Source organism: Diabrotica undecimpunctata, chromosome 7 (assembly GCF_040954645.1).
Source record: "Diabrotica undecimpunctata isolate CICGRU chromosome 7, icDiaUnde3, whole genome shotgun sequence".
NCBI lineage: Eukaryota > Metazoa > Arthropoda > Insecta > Coleoptera > Chrysomelidae > Diabrotica > Diabrotica undecimpunctata.
In genome coordinates this window covers 31,436,139-31,460,897 of record NC_092809.1, presented here as the reverse complement: position 1 = coordinate 31,460,897, position 24,759 = coordinate 31,436,139, and the positions used below count along the sequence as shown (strand labels likewise).

At 34.2% G+C, this 24,759-nt stretch overlaps 1 protein-coding gene across 1 annotated transcript in view; it reads left to right on the top strand.

The window, feature by feature from the left end:
• The window catches only part of LOC140445142 (BMP-binding endothelial regulator protein-like), a 320,566-nt gene that overhangs the window by 187,634 nt on the left and 108,173 nt on the right, over positions 1-24,759 (top strand). The window contains exon 3 of the mRNA XM_072536995.1: positions 19,843-19,931. Within this exon, the coding sequence (XP_072393096.1) occupies positions 19,843-19,931 (89 nt within the window). The remainder of the gene's footprint in view (positions 1-19,842; positions 19,932-24,759) is intronic.

Here is a 24,759-nt window from a genome sequence, read left to right as displayed (position 1 = left end):
ATATTTGCTCTCATTTTAGATTAATCAGCCTAATGACACCAACGAAATATCGATTTTATTAAAAATCTATATTGAAAACAGACCGCCTTCGTCAAAATTTGTAAAAACCTGTCCAGTAGTGTCCCCATAACAAGATTAGTATGACACGATTGTGTTCTGTTGCCTCTTCTCTTTAAAATTTATGCTGGAAAAGTGTTCCAAAGCGCACTGGAAAAAATCCAAGAAGGCATTAAAGTTAGTGGAAGGCTCATTAACAACATAAGATATTTCAATAATACTGTCATTCTAGCGAAAACTCCGGAAGGGCTTCAACGATTTATAGACGCAGTAACAGAAGAAGGTAAAGTCTTTGGTCTTAAAATCTACACCCATATAAAATAAAAGCAATGATAGTAAGCAAACATCCAAATTGATAAGCTAACATTAAAATAATATAAAACATAAAAATCTAACAACAAATGTGTTTAATTATCTGTTTCCTCCAGCAGGATCACATTGGCATGCTTAAAATTTAATTATCAATTTCGTTTTGAGGCAATAGGATCCGTTCTTATGTAAGAAGATTTTGAAGACCTTTTCTAGTATGAACATTGTGCGGATGGAAGAACAACCGATATGTTGGTATTGATTTAAACTGCATTTCACAAAAACGAGAACAGTTCGATGACGAAAAATTATTCCCGCCCATATCATAACTTATAGATCACTATATGAACGAACACGCTGTATATGCCTAAGTCTCTGTTGTCGACCAGGTTCTCTCCAAACTCTCACCCTTTTTGATTCAGATTGGAGACAAATAGCTTCATCTGTTAATAACACAGAAGTCCATTTCTTTTAATAAAATTAAAATAAATGAAGACTTTCTTTAAAATTTTAAGCATTTTTTCTTTACATTAAAGCAATGAATCGTACGTATTTGAGGCGCTTTTGTCCTAATAAAACAGTGCAATTGATAGATTAATTTTCCTGACATACCTTGTTTTGTAGAGAAGTTGGAATCAAATAATATGTATTAACAAAAAGCGTTTAAGTTTTAATTGAAAAAAGTGGAATAGTAGTGGTGTTCCTTACACAATTGTGACGTGCGTATGTTATTAATTGAATCACTTATTTTGAAAAGGTAACATGTACATAAATGCAAAGTTTACAGGAAGACAAAAAAACTGATTTTCTTCAAAACTGATGTAGTTACAAAAATCTTTCAAATAAATGAGTTGATAGTGGATGTGTTGTTTTGCACAATGCCATGGTTGTCAATCGCTTAAAGTACACTATACCAATAGAATATTTGTTTAAATATTTTGTATATGTTACCTTTTCGAAACAATTGTGTAAGAGTCCAAGAAAAAATAAAGCAATCATTATTTTATTTAAGTTTAATTCAAATAATATGAAAAAAATTTTTTGAAGATACAACTAATAAACTATACACTAATTAGAAATCATCTTCTGCTGGTTCAGCTTGCTCTGTTGTAGGCCATGTGACATTCTGGGACCAATATTCCTTTTTTTCTACTGGAATATACACCAACAATTTCTTTAAGTCTTCCATTTTTTTATGATTAATAGGCAATTTGCCGGAATATGCAGGATATATAACGCAGTCAGGAAGATTAACTCTGCTTTGTTCTATTTTGGCTAATCCAAAATACTCCTGGATTATTCCATCAATAAATGGAAGTGCAGTTACTTTACCAGGAGTTTCCTTAGAATATCGAAACTCATAGAAATTGCTGACTTGAAAGGAAACTTTTTTATCAGTGGCAATGTTCTTGCCATGGCTTGATATTGACAAAACTTGCTTCTTATAGTGTTGTGGCCACCATTTTTTGAAGTCGATTACTTTCGTACCAACGACTATGTGAACACTAATTTTTTTACTTTTTGAAGAAGTCTCAATGAGAGAGATATATTCATCATGAGAGTATATTCTATCATGTCTCCGTAGTTTTCTATTCATAATTCCAAAATTCCGATCACATTCATTAAAAGAATGTCCCGTCATTGGAAAGTAATGTGTGATATTTTGAAACCGACCACTTGATGTTAGCGTTAACAAAAATCGCACTACGGTATTGTTTTTATTTTGGCCGGGGCATCTGTCTGAGAAAAGATACAACTCTGTTACCGTTAAGGGTACGTGTTCTTCAATGAAATTGAGCAAAAATGTACATACTTCATTTGGACCTTTCAATGATTCTCCTTCTTGGTATGAATAAAAAAAAGGCTTTGTTGTTCTTCATATCATGAATACAAAATTCATAAATCCATAACTGCCTGTAGTAAAATACCTCTTGCACAGGAGTATGGGCATGGGGCAGATTCTGCATGTAGTCGATTGTTATTGCCATCACATCCTCTCTTTCTCTGCATATTCTGCTTATTTCATCTATTTTTGCGTAGAATTTCTTTGCTCTTCTTTTATGCACTAGAAGCTCAGCTACAGCAACCCTTTTAACATTTTAATTTAAAAATGGATCTGCTATCTTTGTTTTTAAATTTTCACACAGTGAACACACATCCACCTGAGGTCGGCCAAACGAAAGATCGAAATTTTCTTTAAAATAGGAATATAAGTAGTTATATTTTATGATTGTATCGGTGATATCCGGATTCTTCTCCAGAAACATTTCATGATAAATTTTAATGTTTAATGAAACAGACAGGTATTTTTTTTTTGAATATTGTTTGAGTAGTGGACTTCTTTTTAAGGTACCGAATCAACAAATTCATGAATTCGATGCAAGTAGTTGCCATCAATAGCATTATGCCTAGACGATATTGCTGTTCCTATTAACGAAGTTTGTTCTGAGACTTTAGTTTGCATAAACGATATACTCTTTTTATTGTAATTCCATGCAAGCTTATGAAAGCTTTCTTGCATACTTCTTTTCTCTGCCCATTACTACAAACATAGTATTTACAAGAATAACTTTTATGCTTACTTGATGCTACGGATGCCTTACGGTTTCTAATGTTTTGCACCGGATTCGAGTCTATGAGTCCATGCAGATATAGATCCTGCTCATTTTTGTTTGAGAGTTGGTTAAGGTTGGCTATAATTTCCGCCTTATTTTCATAAGAGAACATATGGCAACACTTCTTTAGACAGCTAAAAATAATAAAAAATCTATTTAACTCTGTACTCTGAAAACTGTACTATTTTTACTTACCCACAGTTTACTCCTGTTTTTCTCTAAGGAACTTCTTTTTCCACATGATTTATATGAGCTTTTCCTTTCACCTTAGCATTTCGTATAAAATTTTGTTTATAGTTGTCTGCATTCATAACACCTTTCCTCTTTTTTCGTATTATTTCATCTTCATTCTCGCTACTAGACGACATCACTGAGTGTATTACAATAAACAATGGTCAAGTGAGCTAGCTGTACTTGCAAGAACTGGCGTGATATTATCATTCTTATACGTTACTGTCAGCCGAAAGCCGATCGTTGCCGAACCAATTCAGTTGGTTTAGTTCGAAAAGGTAACATGGCCAACATTTGTTACCTTTTCTAACTAAATCAAAACTCAATGTCTATTTTTAACAGAGACGAGATGACATATGTTACGTTTTCAAACTACATACTGTGTAGGAACAATTTGTGAGCAATATTGCGTCAACAAGTGTATTTGGCAAAAAGTGTCATTTGTTACCTTTTCGAAACAAGTGATTCAATTATTTCTAAAAAATGAATTCATTGAATGAGTTATTTCTTTCTTTCATTATTTCAGAGTTATAATAAGTAGGTTAATGTTCAAATAGTTTAGAGTTATGTGATAATTTACAAAATTTTTCCTAGGTTTTTAATTTTTTCTTTTGTATATTTTTGATTGTTGCATACATATATCGATTTTCAGGAACTTGTATGCATAAAACATCAATATACTCAATTTCTGATTCTAGTTACTAATGATTGTGATATGGTGTTATCAAAACTTGTGAGTCATTTTTTAGTGCTTCTTATCTGTCATTTAATATTCGATCTTTTGTTTGTTAAAGATACTAAAGTCTTAATTTTTTTGATTTTCTTTTAACAACCCCTTATTAAATTAGCTAGCACACGACACTGAAAAAGTAACTAATCAAAACGGTATTATGTAACTACCACATGTGCATGAAGTAATTTCAGACTGTTATCTATGAAACTCAGAAATATGCAATTTGCAGTTTTGAATTGAAGAAAAATGTGATTTTTGAATTAGATTTCCTTAACACCATGTGCAGAATCATATTTGGATGGGTCATAACCTTGAAGTGTCAATTTCTCAAAATAGGAGGTTTATACTAGTTTATACTATAAAATCTAGTAAATATGTAAGAATATAATAAAGAAATACAGTGTGTCTCAACAAAGAGGTAACACCGTCTCTAGAATAGGTAAAAAACTGAAAAATAATTGGGGTTTTCTTAGTAAACAATTTTTGTAACGACATCCGTTTTCAAGATATAAAAAAATGTTATAAAAAAATATGTTACATATTTTTACGTTTTTGCCAAAACTACTGGCTAATGTAAATAGTTTGTAATGAAATTTTATAAGAATATATTTTGGAAGCTGATACATTCCATGACTTTGTTTTTATGTATTACTCACATAGACGGCGCTAGTACCTCTGCTAAAAAAGGCGCTACTCTCATAAAAGATTCGTACCAAGTAATATTCAATATAACTTTATTTCAAGTGAACTTAATCATCATACAATTTTTCAGCAAAAAGGTACTCTTTGTAAAACTAGATAATGTGTATCGTTTTCGGAATATTTTTATTTCAAAATTATGAAGTAACAATCGAAGCTGGTAAAAAGTAATGTTAAAAATCTAATAGGTATATCTTGATTTTCTAAGTTTGCCATGTTAAACTGACATTTATTGATTATTATGACGACAAGTTAACAATAATTATATTTTTGAAACCTTTTTATTTGTAAAATTAGATATTGTTAATCAAAATGTACCTACACTACCTACTCACGTTATTATCTCTCATGTTATTATCCTTAGGTGAGTGTTTATGCAGAAAAGTTTCCTAGAAGAAATTTACTAAATGAAAAAACCACTTAGAGCCATTAAACAACGTTGTCGAAAAACTGGAAATTTGAGACCAAATAAAATAAAGTCTAGTAGACCAAGATCAACAAGAACAATTAATAAAGAAAATATTATTATTTTAAGTTTACTTGATCAAGAGCAAACAGTTTGCGTACGGAATATGGCAAGAAACAAATACGTCTTCTTCAAGTACTTAGCAGATACTTAAAAAGCAGCAGCTACATCCTTGTCATTACAGGCAAGTCCAAGAACTTTTGCTTCTACCGATAATTGGTTCGATATCATCCAATAAATTGTCAATTTCCCACATTTTTTTTTCTGTTGCTATTACGTGGTTTACGTAGTTTTTCCATTTCTCTAGCGTAATTTCGCATTTCAGCTTCTTTAAAATTCGCGTTCCGTCTAGCTATATACCGTTTCACTTCACTCCAAACCATTTCGATGGGATTGAGTTCACAGTGGGAGCCTCAGAATCTTCACATTGTGCTTTTTGACAATATCTTCTATTATGTACCTGTCATATTTTGCTTTGAAGGCCTTGACTACATAAAGTAACTCGCATTTTAGGTAGTCTTCTTCAAAAAATAGGTCCTTTGACAGAAGCCATTCTTAAATATCTTTGTTTAGTGTTGAACTGTTGGGAATTTGTTGTAACTTTCTGCTGTGATAGGAGGCATTGTCCATTAACACAACAGTTTTTTCTGGCAAATTTAGCATTAAGTTATTTTCGAACCAATCTTCGAAGGTCATCCATTTCGGTAGTCCTGAGTATTTTTCTTTGCCAAAAACGTGAGCTCTGCTCCATCAACAAATGCACTGGTAGATCCTGCGTGCAATAAAACGAACCGTGCACCACGAGCTGTTAGGAGCTTTTATTCCTGTTGTCAGACCACGAACAAAAGCATCGCGATGAGATGTAATTGTTTTATCAATCCATTCTTTTTTCACACTGTGCTATTTATCCATGATTCATCCAAATACACTATTTTGTATTCTTCTGCACGGTATTTACGAATTGCGCGTAAATAACGATAACGCCAGGAGATGATTTCTGGTTTTTCAATCAAAATTGAATTTCTGCCACGTTTTATAAACACAAAATTCATATCACTCAGCAAGCGATGTAGCGTGGTCCGTGAAAAATTGGGCAAAGTTTGTTTTGCCCGACATTTAAAACAGCTAATATGGTGTTTATTGTTGGTGGTATGTTGTCACGAAAAAATTGATTAACTATTCTACGAATTTGGACCCTGACACTTTCATCGTACTTGTTGTCACGAGAATTACAAACCTTTCGCTTCTTGGGCCCGCTCTTTGGAGATTTTAATCCAGCAGGTGATAAATATTCCTGTCGTATGCGAAACAGAGTCTTTTTGCAAACACCACTCATTTCTGACACTTTCCTAATTACACTTGATACAGAATCGATGTTATTCTGATTAAGACGATAATTAATAATATTCATTAGTATCTGCTTCTCTGAAAGTTTCAGAGCTTTTCCACGTTTCCATTGAACAATTTCCTCCATTTTTGCGTTAAAAATTCGGCGTCAAATATAACAATAGCCAACAACAGAAAATAACAATAATTGCCAACAGCAAATCACAACAACAGCCACCAACAAATAATAACAATAACAAAACAGTAACAGTACATCCAAGATGGTACAAATAATCGTAACTCGAATATGTTTACGCGCTCCGAAGAACAAATAACGACTAATTAAGGCCCTGGATGTCTCAAGCTTTTAAAAATAATATTCTGTACAAGAATTACTCTAATTGCTTCTTAATTACTCAATAACTTAGAAGAAAGTATTTGCAGTTGATATCAACCAAAATTACAAATTCCTTACACATTATGGCAGTAATTAGTACCGCAGAGACATAAATAACATTTTAAATTTGGCGGTTAGTAGAAATTACCGGAATTATTTTAAACTTTGAAACAAATGTTTACTTAATGCACATTTTAATATACTACTGCTACTAACAAAAGATAAGTGTACTATTAGAAACAAATAATGTATAGTATTATGTAAAATTATTAGCAAACGATATTTGTAAATTACATAAAATTGTACGTGAGGACTTGTTGAGAACTCCTGGTTTATTGCGTTTATTTTAAAAAGATAGACAATAGAGAACGCCATCGCTCACTGCATAAAACTGGCAACGTCCTGGCGAAATTCCCATAAGGTTAGCATTGCATATCTTACCCTGTACAGACTAGTCACTTTGAGACAAAGTATAGCAAGACAGATGGAAAATATTGGCAAATACATCAAATAATAATTATTACAAGATTCATCCTACGTTACCATCTTGAACAGAATTCCACACATTATTCATTATAAGATATTCAAACGATCAGCAGCAACTATCACAAAATTAAAAAGTAGAATTAAAAAATAATTACGGTGCTGCTGTTCCTGTTCACCAGGCTAGATTAAACATTATAGAATCAGCAAAGTGCTCATGCGATAATATTTCCCAGTGTGATATTAATCACATCATGTTTGGATGTATTAAAAATAAAGCACTTTTGCTACATTTTATGAAAACTTAGTAAAAAGTAATGTGCAACTTCCAGTAAACATAACCCACCTACTGCCAATCAGAAATCAATATACGAATTCGTATATAAGCATATGCGTCCGGATATTTATTATAAATTAGTTACAATTAAGTTTTAATTCTTAAATATAACATAATTGTTTAAAGGTCTGTGGCAAATGGACTAGTTTTCACGCCAAACATACCATCAACATCGTCATCTTGTTGCATGTTTGCATTGATTTTTCATAATGTATTTTAATTATTTTAGTCAAAGGCATTGGTTTAATCCACAAAGTGTCGTTACACACTATTGTATTCCTAAGTACTTATAATTATAAATTATTCAACACAATAAACAATGAAGATGTGCTCAATTACTTTATAATGGTTATGTGTTAGATCATTATCAATTCGAATTTATTGCCGTAAAATAAAAAGAGGAAGCTATAGTTTTTTCCTACCTGTGACAAGTCTTTTGGAATTCCTATTAAAATTCTTAATTATTTAATAGTCGAGTTTATCTCTCGGTATATATAAGGCGAGGTATTATATAAAGAATTACTTATTTTTATTCTGCATTTCCTTAAAGGTTATGCTCAAGGTAAAAGAATATTGTCGTATTTCATTGATATTTAATCGCAGATAAAAATTACTGCTAATGTATTAATCATAACTAGTAGAATATAAAAAAATATATATATGAGGAGCAGACTTTCATATCGCACTTTGTCCATTTTTAATATTTTTCAGGAAGTGAGAAAAACTCTTCTTCTTAACATGCCATACACCAAAGTGCGTAGGCGACTATCTCATTACTAGAATTCTGTTCTTGGCGGCGTGACACAGCTCGCCTGTATTGTGTATTCCTGTCCATTCTTTAATATTCCTTAACCAGGATAATTGTTTGCGGCCGGCTCCTCTCCTACCTTCGATCTTCCCTTGTAGGATTAACTGTGGTATTTCATATTTTGCTCCTCTCAATATGTGCCCAAGGTAACCAATCTTGCGTTTTTTAATTAATTCTAAGAGTTCTCTTTCCACGCCGGCTCTCTTAACACATTGGACGCCAGCCTCATTTTACGCTTTTGTTACCAGATACCAGATGGGTACAAGTGTCAACAATATTTTTTCGGCCTTATGTTCCATTTTTTTTTATTAAAAATATCATCTACTTGCCTTCAGAGATCATAATTATTTTTGTTTTATAAATATATCTGCTTTTGTTTTTGAGTTATTCCTAATTTTCCTGTGATCTCCATGAGGGTCACGCGGTACCACAACTTAAATTTGAATTGATATACCGCGTGACCCTCATGGAGATCACAGATATTTTCAGCTGAAATGAGTAGGGGAAAGTCGGATAAAATGGCCCCCCTAGGTAAAATGGTCCCCTAAATTATTTCTCATAATTTGAATAAAACCATCGTTTATCTTTCTTTATTATATTTAGTACTACTAGCGCCACCTATGTACGAAGTTGTGAAGATGCGCGAGACGTATTAAGCTAGTTTTAATATAACCTATAAAAACACACGTGATACTGCTAATTTCGTGATCGCAAAAATTGTGTTTTTAGGCGTTTTAATTAAAGTAAGTAGAATTTTTTTGAATGGAGTTTAAAAAGGTATTTTTTCTGATTATTTCAGATCTGTTACAATTTCTCTAATTATCAGAAGTCACTCACGTAAATTAGTTTTTAAATTTGATCCGATTTTGAGATAAAATGGGCCCTCCATGGTGGGGCAAAATGACCCCGGGACCATTTTACCCTTGCTTAGCCTATAGTAATATTTTTTATAACAATCAAATGTAGTTATATTTTCTTTACAAAAATAATGGTTAGAACTTATATTCGGAAGACGACAAGACAGCAATTGGATCCAAATTCTATGAAATTTGCTTTGGAAAATATTTCTAACGGTATGCCTTTTAAAAGAGCTGCTAGGCTTTATAATCTACCCTTGAGTACTTTAAAAAGGAGTGCCAAAAATCAAAATGTATTGGTAAATGAACTAAAAGTAGACTACTTTATTCATAAAGGAGATGTCAGCAAATTATCGTTATTTTTTTAGGCAACAGGTTATTCAAAAATCCTTGGTCTACAACATTTAATATATAAAGTCTAGTTTAGTATAAACTAACTAGTCTAAATTTGGTATACAACTACAACAGTCTACAACTTAATTATTTCGTTTTTTGTTATGTGTAGCCTAAAAAATAGTTAGAGGGACCATTTTGCCTCACTTTCCCCTATGTATGTGCTTTTGATGTCATTATGTTTCTCTTGTTTCAGGGAGTGATCACAGGAAACAATTCGTTAATCTAAATAAAGCTATAAACATTTAAAGTTATCTAATATCTAAAATAATTCCGTAAAATGTCTAGAAAATCTAACAGATCAAAACCGTTGACACAGGAAGAACTCGAGAGGTTAATTGAGGAAAGTGATGATAGTCTTGAACCTATAGACGATTCAGATGCAGATCCGGATTTTGACATTCAACCTAATAGTGATAGTAATGACTCTAGTGGAGGAGACACAAGTAACGATGAATATACTGGTTCAAAATCAAAAATAAGAAGACTTGAAGAGCTTGTGCAGGAACCAGGTCCTTCACGAGTTGAACAGTTCGCACAGAAACCAGGTCCTTCGCGACTTAAACAGTTCGCACAGAAACCAGGTCCTTCAAGAGTTGAACAGTTCACACAGAAACCAGCTCATTCCCGAGTTGAACAGCTCGCAGAGGAGCCAGAATTTGCACAAGATGAAGAACTAGCGGCAGAACCAGTTGCTCATGAACAAGAAGCCTTGCCTTTCACCTGGGGGTCTGTTGAGAATGACCCACCATACTTTGAATTCACTCCTGGGGAAAATGTTGGATTCAAAAATGATATCTTGTTGGAACTTTAAGGTCGGCACCCAGCTGCATACTTTCTACACTTCATTTCCAACGTCGTTCTGGATATTATTGTAACAGAGACCAATAAATATGCTGAAAAAGTATTGGGATCCAATCCAAATAGTACCTCTAGACTAAATGCATGGAAAAACACAACTATGAGTGAAATAAAAACACTACTTGGACTTCTGATATGGATGGGACTTTGTAAGTACAGTAAAATCAATTGGTACTGGTCAACAAACAGAATTTTCCAGAATCAAGTTTGCAAGGTCATGTCGAGAAATAGATTCGAAATTTTGATGAGAATGCTACATTTCGCGGATAACAACGACCGGCAGCCCAATGATCGTTTACATAAAATCTCATCTATTCTCAATATCATAAAAAATTCCTTCCAAAACGCGTATGTTCCTGGGAAACATGTCAGCATTGATGAGAGTAATATACCGTGGAGAGGCCGGCTTCATTTTCGCCAGTACATCCCAAATAAACGACATCGCTATGGGATCAAAGTGTTTAAACTTTGTGCGGCCGGTGGATACACATACGGTTATAAAGTCTACACTGGGAGAGATCTAGAAAGGACAGGAAACGTATCTGATAGTGTTGTTTTTGATTTGATGGCCCCTTTGCTTGATTCTTGGAGGTATTTGACAACTGATAATTGGTATACCAGTGTCAATCTGGCAGCCAGACTGCTCATGAGAAATACTCATCTTACGGGAACATTGCGGTCTAACCGAAAAGGCAATCCTGCTGCAGTGGTGGGTTCTAGACTAAATAAAGGCGAGATCAAAGCTCAGCAGTCAAACCATGGAGTAACCGTTTGTAAATGGAAAGATAAGAGGGATGTGTTAGTGCTCAGCACATGTCACACAGATTCAATGGTTTAAGTCACGCGACGACACGGAGCTGCAATCATGAAACCAGAAATCGTGGTAAGCTACAATAAATCAAAAGCGTTTATCGATCTCTCTGACCAGATGAATGCCTACTCTCCGTGCTTGAGGAGAACTCTCAAATGGTACCGCTGTCTCATTCTGGATTGCATACTAGGCACAACCATGGTAAATGCATTTGTTATGTACAATGCAAACAATCCAAATAATAAGCTTAGTGTGACGGATTTCAGGCATAAGGTTGCTGAAGAACTTCTCTATCCTACCGAAGAAGCACCCCTTACACCAGCCCCACTACCTGCCAGAGAACACAGATTGCAAGCTGTTGAGGGACTTTATCAAAAAGTAAAGAGGAGGTGCACTGGTTGCTATGAACGTCTTAAGCGTGAACGAGATCGTAAATATGCTGCAGCTCACACCAAAAAAGTCATCACCAAATGTTCATCTTATGACAAATTCTTCTGCCTTTCTTGTTTCAATGAAAAACATCCTTAAATTAGGTCACATGCATGAATTGAATGTGCTAAGAAGTGTTTAGTTTTATTATAAGCATTGTATTGTTAGTTTTGTTAGTTCGATTTTCATAGTTTTTTTTTTGTAAATTGTATGATTCTTTATTTTGTCCATAATAAAAAACAATTAACTGCATTATCTTGACTAAATTATTCATATTTTCCTTCTAAAATGATGTAGACCATTGTATGCTTAATACACATGCTATCAGAAAACCAAGTAGACCAAGGTGTAGCCTGGTACCACGGCAACATTTTCTCCAAAAGAAATACATTGAAACGTGATCCCAATACGAGCCACATGTACAGAATTACAACAGTGTCGTATGGCCCCCATGGGGATCACATGTACCCAAGTTCAAATGGCAGTGTGATCCCCATAGGGGTCACATGCACCAGACTATAAGAGACTATGATCCCCATAAGGGTCACGTGGCGACCAATGTGTTAAGGACGTCATCGTTTCGAACTCTATTTACCCAAGGTATGCGCATCATTCTTCCCAATGACCACATTTCAAATGCTTCAAGTTTGTTGATAGATGTTTTTTTCAAAGTCCACGTTTCCATGCCATAAAGCAAGATGGACCATATATAGCACTTGACCATTCTGTAGCGTATTTCGAAATTTAGGTTTTGATTACATAGGAGCGGTCTGAATTTCACAAAAGCTTGTCTTGCCATTTGTATTCCGGTTTTTATCTCTTGTTGTGGATCCGATTGGTCATTGATTGTGGTGCCAAGGTATTTAAAAGTTTTCACGCGTTTTATGCGATCGTCACCTATGCATATTATCGGGTTTTCTGGAGGGTTTCTGCTAATGACCATATATTTCGTTTTCAAAATGTTGATTTTGAGGCCATATTTTTTACCTATGCTATTCACCCTATCAAGTAATAACTGCTGATCTTCCAAATTATCAGTTATAATCACTGTGTCGTCCGCATAGCGTAGGTTGCTAATTGGTATGCCGTTCACCTTAATGCCTAATTCCGTGTCTTCTAATGCTTCCGCAAATATATTTTCAACATATAAATTAAAAAGCATCGGAGAGAGTATGCAGCCTTGGCGGACACCTTTCCGGATTTCAAATTCATCCGTATATTGGTCTTGATCAATCCTCACCTTTGCCATTTGGTTCCAGTATAGATTCTGAATAATTCTGATCTCCTTCTGGTCCATGTTGGCCCTATGTAGTAGTTCCATCATGATATCATGTTTAACATTGTCAAATGCCTTCTCGTAGTCGATGAAGGTGAGGTAGACATCTTTTCGTTGATCTAAACAGTTTTGTATTAAGGTGTTCAAACATAAAATTGCCTCTCTTGTTCCTAGTCCTCCCTTAAAACCGAATTGTGTTGACCCGCTAAGTTCTTCTAGTATCTTGTACATTCTTGAGTGTAATATCCTAAGGAAGAGTTTCAGCAAGTGACTCATTAAACTGATTAAGCGGTGTTCATTGCATTTTGTGGCATTAGCTGTTTTTGGGATCATCACAAAGGATGACTGCAGCCATTCTCGCGGAATGTAACCAGTATCATAAATTCTATTGAACAGCTTTACCAAGATTTCGATATTCTCCTCGTCTAGTAGTTTTATTGCTTCTATATTAATTTCATCTGGACCTGTTGCTTTATGCATCTTTGTGGTTCTAACTGCATATTCTATTTCACTTCGCATTATTGATGGCCCTGATAAGTTTTCGGAAGGAAGTTTGCGCGTTGGTTGTGTTGGTCTTTCCTCATTAAAAAGTCTTTCTGCGTATTCTTTCCACGCCATTGCTATCTCCTCTTCTGACTCTATGTATTCGTTTCTGTCGTTGCGTATTCTTGTTCTGTGGTGGCTTTTGTGTATATTCGATATTTCTTTGATCTTCTTATGTAGTCCAAAACTATCTCCTTTTTCCTGCAATTGTTCTATTTCGTTGCACCTTTCCACCATCCAACGTTCTTTTGCTTTCTTAATTTTCTGGCGAATTTCTTTATGTATCTGTTTGTATTTGTCTTGATTACGTTGTTGTTTATGTTGCCTTCGCTTTTCCATTAGATCCATAATTTCGTCCGTCATCCATTCGTTATGCTTTCTCTTTCTGATCTGTGTTTTAACTTCCCTGTTTACTGCCAGAATCGTTCCTTTAATATCATTGACTATCTCTTCGATATCATCATTTTGTTCTAATATTCGCATTCTTTCATTAATTTGATTTGCATAACTCTTCTTCAGATTTTCGTCTCTCATCAGTTCTCTTGTATTTATAGGCGTGCTGGTGTTTGTATTTGTTCTCTTAATTTTTGCTAGTTTTAACCTCACATCTGCTATTAGCGGATTATGATCGGATGCAATATCAGCACCTGGATATGCTGCGATTCTTTTGATAGCGTTACGAAATCTTCTGTTTATTAAAACGTAGTCAATTTGGTTTCTAATTATTCGATTTGGACGGTCTCCTGGTGATTTCCAAGTATATAACTTACGAGGTGGGAGCTGAAACCATGTGTTCATGACGACAAAACCGTTCTCCTGGCAGAATTCACACAGCAGGTCGCCTCTTTCATTTCTAACTCCAAGGCCGTACTCTCCAATTATGTCTTCATATCTTCCTTTACCCACCTTGGCGTTAAAGTCGCCCATTATTATGTTTATGTCCTCTTTCTTTGTTAGTCTTATTGCTTTTTCCAGATCTTTATAGAACTTAGTTATTTCTTCTTCTGACTTATCTGCTGTTGGTGCATATGCTTGTGTCACATTTATGTTTACTGGTTTGCCTGTCATTTTGATCAACATGACTCGTTCGGAAATTGGAACAAAATCTGTCACCGATTTACTGATCTTCCTGTCAAGAGCAATAGCCACTCCATGTCGGTGATGTCTATCTGTTGGGTTGAGAAAAACTGCTACTCAATTATTAATACTATTAAAGTTAAAATAAGAACACAAAATATGAATAAATGTACTTTTTTATTATCCATGTATTCTATTTATAAATTTCATCAAGCTTTATTAGTTTAAAAAAAATATTTATGGACAAAACGCCATTTGGTTGTCTTTAAATGACAAACTGTAGTTTGATTGTCCCTAAATAATTAAAATAAAAATATAAACTAAAAATGCATTTCTGTTCAGAAGACACCAACATTCTTCTCCATCTTTACATTGATCGCAGGTCTGGTCTTTTTCAATTGTATTTTTATGATACTGCTCTTTCAAAATTGGATCTAACCAAGTTAACTCTGGATCTAATGCCCATTCTTTGCCTGATAAACCAACTAAAAATTTTGATAAGCTATACAGTTTTTTTTTCTTAACAGCATGCTTCATTGGCAATTCCGGCAGTACTATGTTACTTAGTTTTTTCTGTGGCTAAATTAATCTTGAAAACTTTTTAGAAGAGTCATCATTTCTATACAGTACCTCTGTTTTATACCAAATTTTACTTTCCCCAGCAGTTTGTTGGCCTCGAGTTATGATTATTCTTTTAGCTTCACTGATACCTATAACTTTTTTAAGTGAAAGTGCTGCATGTTTTATGTCATACAAAGTTTAATCAGAGCCCAGCTTGCGTACTTGTCCTTCTTTCTTAAAATAGATTTCATTATATTTGTGTAGTGACTTTATAAAAGCATGGGCACGTAAGTCTAGCTCAACTTGACCAAAAACTCAATCAGCTGGCATAAACTAATGGCCACGAACGTGAGACGTCATCGTAATTGTTTTAATAGTTTTTAAGGCATTATTCAAAAGCCACAAGATGAGTGCATGTCTTCTTCTTCTTGATGTGCCTATCCGTTACGAATGTTGGCGATCATCATGGCAATCTTTATCTTATCTGCAGCAGCGTGGAAAAGCTGCACAGATGTTGTATTGAACCAGATTCTGAGGTTCTTTAACCACGATGTTCTTCTTCTTCCTGGACTTCATTTTGAAAATATTTTTCCTTGCAGGATGGCTTGAAGGAGAGCATATCTGGATTTATTTCGCATAATATGTCGGAAGAATTCTAACTTTCGAGATTTGATGGTGGTCAGTACGTCTCGGTTCTTATTCATCTTCTGAGGACCTCCTCATTTGTGACTCGGTCAGTCCACGGGATCTTAAGTATTGTCCGATATAGCCACATCTTAAATGCTTTCAGTTTTCTGCACATATCTTTGTTCAAGGTCCACGATTCAACACCATAACAAAGGACAGAGAAGACGTAGCATAGCAGTATTCTTACTTTTGTATCAAGAGAGAGGTTGTGACTTTTGAAGAAGGCTTCCATCCGATTAAAGGTGAATCTAGCTTTTTCGATGCCTGCTCTAATCTTCTGGTTGTTGGTTCATTCTTCATTTATTATGGTGCCGAGGTAGTTGTAGTGCGTCACTCTTTCTACATGGGATTGATTGACGTAGAGTTGACCTTCTGTTATCCTTTTCTTGCTAATTATCATAAGCTTTGTCTTCTTAACGTTTATATTAAGTCCATATTGTTGACTGTAATACGTGATTTTGTTCATAAGAACTTGTGGGTCTTCTAAGTTGTCCGCACATACTATGAGTACATGTAGTATTGGGATTTTTTATTCTGACCCCCACATCCATCCGAAAAAAATCTTAGATGTTTAATATCTGGGTCAAAATCAGTATTTTTTAGAAAGTCAGTCAACGTGGAACTTATTTCTACCACATCTCTTCCTGCTTCATGCTCAAGCCATGTATAAAAAACAGGAGTTTTTGTTAAAATATCTGTCACACGAAATGCATAAAAAGACAGTTGCTGAGCATATAATGCTTCCTTAATAGGCGCTTTTAGGAGATTTAGATCTGTTGCAGATCAAAGCAATATGCCATGCTATCAGCAGATTCCTCCTTCATTGATTTAAAAAACTGCTTTGCTTGCGTCTTGTGAATAGTTAAATCCTTAGTTTTTCTCGTTTCTCTATTTGTATCACCCACAACATGCTGACCTCCACTCATTTTAATATTATTATTGTAATCAAAAACAACTTATTAAGCACTAATAATATTATATACTGTTGATTTCTACAATGTCTGATAACAAAATAAAGTCGTTACATGGTAAAAAAGCATTACTAGCAAAATAACGCTATTTGTTGTCTCTCATTGTATATGTGTCTCTCGCTAATGGACAAAATGCGTTTTGTTTGTCTAGGTGATTTTTGAAGCTAAAATATACGTAAAATATTACGTTTAGAATATCTTGGAGTGTCTAAATTAATAAATGATGCTTTGACGAATCCAACGCTACCTCGAAGTCAGAATGTGAAAATATGGACAAAGTGCTGTTTGAAAGTCTGGAATAAAAGTCTTTTCTGGAATAAAATATGAAGTACATGGAGTAAATCTCAGATACTTTAAGACATTTAGTACCACAAACACTTCGAATAACAACGAAATATCTTAACATCCACAAGGAAAATGAATTTCCGGTGGTCGGCGTATACCACAAATCACAAATTTTTTATTTCAAAAATCCGTTATAAAAAGGTATATTTACCTAAAAAAAACCTTTCGGGCTACATCACAGAACGTTTTTATCATCAGTGTTGCTACCTGGAATACGTATTAACACTTTAATTAAGACAAACTTAAAGGATAAATTTTGAATAAGGTTAAAGCAAATGTGGTTTAATACTTACTACGTATACATTAGTGAAGGCACTAAATACAAGGTGTCCAGAAGTTTTCCTGACAAATGAAGACCAGAGATTCCTCTGATAATTTTAAGACAACTTAACCCAATTCACCTAATCCGAAAATGCTTCCTAAGGGAGCTAGAGCTTTTTGCCTTGTAATTAATTTTTTTTAATACCTATAGAACACTTCTAGTTAGAAAAACGAAAAGTAGTACGATTATTATATTATCCAGAGTTGAATCGATTTCATCAATTGCGAATTTCTAATTACCGGTCATAGGCGTTCGTTTTATGTAGTTCAGCGGTTATTTTAACGCATACCTTTTTTATATATCTTTTAGGCATTAGTTATATGTACTAGATTAATAAATTTTCAGGTATTCTAGTACTAAAAGGTACTCTTACTTTAAGTAAATAGGATACACCATTTTCTAGAATAATCGATTTTCGTTCTTTCGTTATGAAAGTTAAATTAATAGGTGCCTTGATTAATTTTATAAATTACCATTTTTTTTATAAGCTGTCATAAGCGCTTCACTAAAAATTTAAAAATAATGTTCTAAAATACAACTTTTTTATCGCAAACTTATAGAAGGCTTGAACTTAAATTTAAGCACGTGGTGATTTCAAAAATAATAATTTTACTATGTTTTTGAGCACTAAAAATCGTTATTTTTCGTTTTCTTTTCAGTCTGAAATTATTTTTAACTCGAAATGGTAGACATTTAGATAAAATGGAGAATGGAAGATAGGTAAAAGATATTGCCTGGAGAAAACCTGAACTGAAATAAAGAAAAGGAAGACCAAAGCAAGATAGAGAGGTGCTTACGCTGATTTAAATCAGGAACAAATTAGAAACTGGACAGAAGAGGTAAAGGAGAGGAGAAAGTGGAGGAAGATAATATTCAGCTAAGAACAATAGACTGTAGCTTATATATATATATATATATATATATATATATATATATATATATATATATATATATATATATATATAAATTATAAACCATTGAGTTTGGATACTACTTTGCTGTTAATTAGGTCTGGTAATTATATTATCTCAAAACTGTTGTCCTGTTCGTTATGAGCTAATTTTGTTCATAATATTTGAATGGCAAATGGCAAATAAAATGCGCAGTGGACGGTAAGCTGTACGACTGCCTGGAATATCATTAATGAGAAATAATATTTGTGGACCTGAGAAAGGCGTATGACTCTGTACCAAGGTCAGAACTATGGGAGGCAATGTACAAATTAGAAATACAGCCAGAACTCATAGAAGCTACAAAAGCTCTGTATAAAGAAAATAAAGTGTCCATTAAAATGGGAACAATAATCATAGGAGACTTCACCACAACAAAAGGATTCCTGCAGGGTTGTTCCACATCTCCAACCCTATTCAAAATATACTTAGGGAAAGCCTTGACTACATGGAAAAGAAAATGCGAAGGCATGGGAGTACCGGTATGGAACGAATACCTATATACGTTAAGCTTTGCAGACGATCAAGTAGTGATTGCACAAGACCAAGACGACCTCAGCTACATGATGAAGAAACTACAAGAAGAATATACCAAGGCTGACCTAGATATTAACCTCGCGAAAACAGAGTACCTATCTACAAGTGAAGAAGACATAGAAGATCTACAGATTCATGACAACGTAACAATCAAAGAAAAGGATAAATTCAAATACTTGGGGTTTATAATCGCGAAAAAGGCAACAATTACACAAATATTAGGACAAACAAGAACAGCAATCCGACAACTTAATTCAGTATGGTGGGATAGACACCTAAATATAAAGACAAAAACACAGATTTATAAAACATTAGTGCGAAGTATTATGACATATGGGGCTGAAAATTGGATCATAAACAAGAATAATAGCAGTAAGATAGTAGCAACAGAGATGGAATAGCTGCGAAGATGCTACAGAGTAACAAGAATGGATAGGAGAAGTAATGACGAAATAAAGCAAAGATCATCAATAGAAACAGACATAGTAACATATATAGAACAAAAAATTAAATTAAACAAAAAACATATTTTACACTTAAATTAAGTTATGTAATCAGTTATGAATCCATTGTTTACTACTTTTGTATGGAAATGCAATCTGTGGAAATCTCCACAATTTGCATGTTATCGGTTTGTCACCATGTACACAATGACGAACTTATAATAATCTTTAGTAAATTTTTTCAACAATGTAGTTTAAATCTATTTATTTTATATAAAATAAATTTTGAATTAATGCATTTTATATTTTTTGTTTCAGTTGGTTATCGAAAAACGTGTTCCATAGAAGGAGCTAAAGTATCAGTGGATTCCATAGAAAAAGGCAAATGTTTTTCCTGTTATTGTAAGGTAAACCAGTTTATTTACATTACACTTTTAAAGACATTTTACAAATTATTTGCTGTTATTTAACACTTAATGTTCAAAAGTTTTTAAGTTTTAGAATCCTAAATTAATTATCTCCGATTATAACGTTTCAATTTGAATTAAATCAAATCTTTTATTAAGAGTATTACCAAGTATGCTCTTACACCTATTTTAAATCCATGTTAATATTTCAATATAAATAATCGTCCATCAGAAGAACATACCTCTTCTTTGCATTCCACGCATTCTTCGCATATCATCGAAGTAATTCTACACCGCTTGCTTCAACTAGACATAATTTTGTATGCGAGAGAGTGAGTGTGTATGTGTACGAAATCTGCAACTGGTTATTCGACTGGTTCGCATTTTATACAATACTTCATTGATTTATTTTAAATTTATAATTTTTTTAATGGACACAACAATTTCAGGTATTTGTACAACAAAATTTTAGGTTTAGTTCTTTATAACTGTAGCTTAATAGTACTGTTAGCAATAGTTGCAATTTTTAAGATGTTACTTGTTCGCGCAAATTGTGTTATGTCTAATAAATAGAGATATATCTACCAATAGAGAACAAATTAAATTTTTTATTCGTTATAAAAATTATATTTTTTATTCATTTTACAAGTTGTTATTATAGTTTAACATCAGATTGTAAAAATAAAAATAAAGAAAGTGACGTGTCGTGTAATATGGAACCGAAGTAAAAAATCTACTCTACTTTAAAAATCACTCGAAAATGTAACAATTTCAATAAAAGTCAACAGTCAACTGCAGACACATCAACAATATCAGATATGCGGATGGTACTATACTAATTGCAGAGAATATACAAGATCTACAGACACTTTTAGATAATGTAGTAAATGCAAGTGGGGAAAGCGGACTAACGCTTAATGCTAATAAAACAAAATTTATGACAATTTCCAAAACACAACAACAAGACATTTTAAACATAAGAGGGGTTCCAATAGAAAAAGTAAAAAAATACAGATATCTTGGTACAATTATTAATGAAAATAACGAGTATACAGAAGAAATAAAAATGAGAATTGGACAAGCTAGAGCAACACTTAATAAGATGAGAAAAGTACTATGCAGTAGAGACCTTAGTTTGCAACTCAAAATAATAATATTACGTTCATGTGTTTTCGGTGCTGCTGTATGGGGTGGAGGCCTGGGCCTTAAAGAAAGAGGTGAGCGATCGACTTAAAGCATTCGAGATGTGGACCTACCGAAGAATATTAAAAATAAGTTGGGTAGACCGAATAACAAATGTTGAGGTCCTCAGAAAGATGACAAAGAAAATGGAAATCGTGAATACGATTAAGATAAGAAAGTTACAATATCTCGGCCACGTTATAAGAGGGGATAAATATGTGATGCTAAAAACCATAATGCAGGGAAAAATACAGTGAAAACGAAGTATTGGAAGAAGACGCATCTCCTGGCTCATCAATCTGAGAAAGTGGAATAATTGCAGTTCCGTCGACTTGTTCAGAGCTGCAATCTCAAAAGTCAAAATAGCTGTGATGATTACCAACCTCCTTAGAGAAGATGGTACCTACAGAAGAAGATTTTATTAATGTTCGGATATCTCATGGATAATTATTATGATGTATAATAGACTGCCATTCGAAGTATTAATCCTGATAATCATCGACTTACACTCGATGTAAAATTGCCCGAGTCACTTATGCTAAGATCTCATAAAATTACTATGAATATGGATACTACGCTGAATTGTCTTGCGGACTTCAAACCTTGATAGGTTATAAATTCTCAGCACATGAGAATTCGACTGACACCATGTTCCGCGAGCTCCAACGATTAGAGGTGCCATGCAAATGGTTTTCCCAGGATACCGGGGTGGCATGGTTTGAAGGAATCGAAGCTCAGTGTACAGCGCCGTTTTATTGGCGGCGGCTGTACTTAGGTGTTTAGGACCCTCCCAGCTGACAGCAACGTCCACGACAATTACCCGCTTCTCCTGTTGCGCGACAAGGTCAGGTATCTTAAGAGTCCGGTCGACGCATCTTATTCTTGGCTCTGTCTCGCAAATCCAAACTTTCTTTTCAACTGCTTTGCAAAGATACAAGCTGATCATGTCTCTTTGCCGACAGACAAGAGCGGACGCGTCTCGCAGTAAGAGTGCTTATTACCACGGTTAACATTAACCGCAATAGCTGCATTCTTACTAGCGCTAATCTTTATTACTCTCTTCTCGAAGAATTCGACAGCTGTGCGAAGCTGTCTGGTACCATCTTTGGCCCAATTGAAAGGCCAATCTAGTCTCCCTCAAGCTTGCATATCAGCTCATCGACCACCATATTAAAGAGGTATGGCGACAAGGGATCTCCCTGTTTGACGCCTCTATACATTCTGATGTTGGTTGTCGACCTGCTTCCGGCAGGGACACTCGTACGGCAGTTATTGTACGAATCCACCAGATACCGCTTAAATGTTGCGTCTACTCCGAAGCGATTCATGGCCCGTTCAATTGATCGTTGCGAGACTGTGTCGAAAGCTTCTCGTAAATCGATAGTGATAATATTATATGGACGAAGGCCTCTTCTTCTTTCTTTGATAACCGTTTAAAGCGTCAGGTTGTTCAATAGAACGCCATCCACCTGTCGAAAGCCTTTCTGGTTTTCGTGATAATCTAGCACCCCAAGCCTATTCCCTAGCACGCGATGCAACACACTTATCATCACTGAAGAAATGGTTATTGGACGCCAATTACCTACATCCAGTGGATCGCCACCCTTTGGTATCAAAGTAGTCCTGCAATCCTTTAACACCTCAGGAGTAACACCAAACTGGAGCATGGTATTGTAGACTAGAACCAATTTGTGAACAGGTACCTTACGCAGCTCCTTGATCTTAGTAAGGTCAGGACCGGCTGCTTAAGATTTCATCGTTTGTAAGGCCCTAAGGATTTTCGCTTCTGTTAGAGCATGGCTGATCAGTAGCGGTTCCTTCTGATCTGAAAACGGTTCGATCTCTAATGGCAATCTTGATGAAAAGATCCTCTGTCATTCCTTTTTACCAGCTCTAATGTCGGGGTGTACCTCGTTGCCAAAAAGAGGCTTGTCATCTATGATTACACGAGCCAGAGCGGATCTAACGGTATTTTTGATCCCTTTTATGACGTCGATTTTCTATAGCCGGGGCGTTATAAGCTTTCGATTTTCTCGATTGTTGTTTTAGCTGCTGTTTTCGCTTTTCGGCACTCACAGTACTCTGCGGTGATATACTCCTTTAAAATAGACCTAACGCCTTCACGATGTCACTCAGCATTCGTGTATTGAGTATATCTATATATTGGCTTTTCGGTTTAGGCTATATTTTTGTACTCATTTACACGAAAGAAACAAATTATATTGAGTAACCAAGAAATAATATATTATTATTGATACTCACAAATTATTATTTTCCACTGATGCTTTATAAGTTAGCATGTCTTGACCTAGCAAGACTAGGAAACGATTCAACGTCATCTTAATTGTAATTTGGGTATCAGTTATAAAAATCTTACCATTGTTCTGAAGCTATTTTCTTGTGGCATGTTAAAGTAATTACTATTTAAATGGGAATAAGCCACAATTAAAGGTTAAAATAAGTTTATTGACGTTTCAATTTCCACTTCGGAAATCTTTCTCAAAATACAAACATTGAGAACGATTTCCAAAGTGGAAATTGAAACGTCAATATACGTACTTTAACCTTTAATTGTGGCTTATTCCCATTTAAATAGTAATTAATCTTACAATATTTGCCGGTCTTTATGTTTATCATAATAAACTAATTTTGGCGTCTGCTTTTAATATCAAAGATGCTCAGAAAGACAGACATGTTTAAGAAAACAATAAATCTCATCATAGAGAAAAACATAATAAAATTAAAATAATACCATTAAGAAAAATGAAAGAAATAATAACACAAGCAAAATAGCCGTGATGACTGAGTGAGATAACATGTTTCAAAGCAGTGTATTTTTGTACATTTCTTGACGAATGATAAATAAAATTCTTGCTCTATCTCGGGAATTCCCTGCTCATCTAGATCACTTTAACTCTTTTCGTTATCTACCTCCTAGTTTGCTTCTGGTCATAAACTATTAATTCGTTAATACCATCTTCGGCAAAGATCGCATCCACCATAACGTTTATTTCATAATTAATTTCCACGCCGTATAAAGTTTGCTTCCCATTAAGCATTCTTCTGTAGATTTAACTTCCTCGCAGTATAAAAACTTTTAGTGGTATCCCTCTCCGACTGGTATTATGTAATACAATCGGTATTTTATGGCATTTTTCTAGTCCATTTACGGAAAACGTTACTTCAAAGAAATAATTACTAGATGCCACGTATAGTAATCCAATCAACAATTAAATTTAATTACCTTTATTAAAAAAAATTAAGTGCAATAGAAATGATATTCACGTGTACTGATGATTCGTTCCGTAAGTTTTCTTTTCCTCTATAGTGCCAGTAGAATAATCATCTGCGATTAATATTCCAAGTGTATTTATGTAAAATCAAGTGTCAAATGAACTATAATTAGTCGGAAGAGGTGCGGAATTTCCTTGATTACGTTCTTAAGGTTGAGAAAGAATCGTACATAAAAATTAGTCTAACCTGCAATGATTTAATTACACTACAAATTAATTACCTCCATTTTTTTAAATATGTTTGTTTTTATCATTTTTCTCACAAGATCTCTTAACTACATGCGTTGTGGTTTTAGAGCTATTTACAGTTATTACTTATTTTTGGTTTTATCTATTTTACTTTAGATTTCATT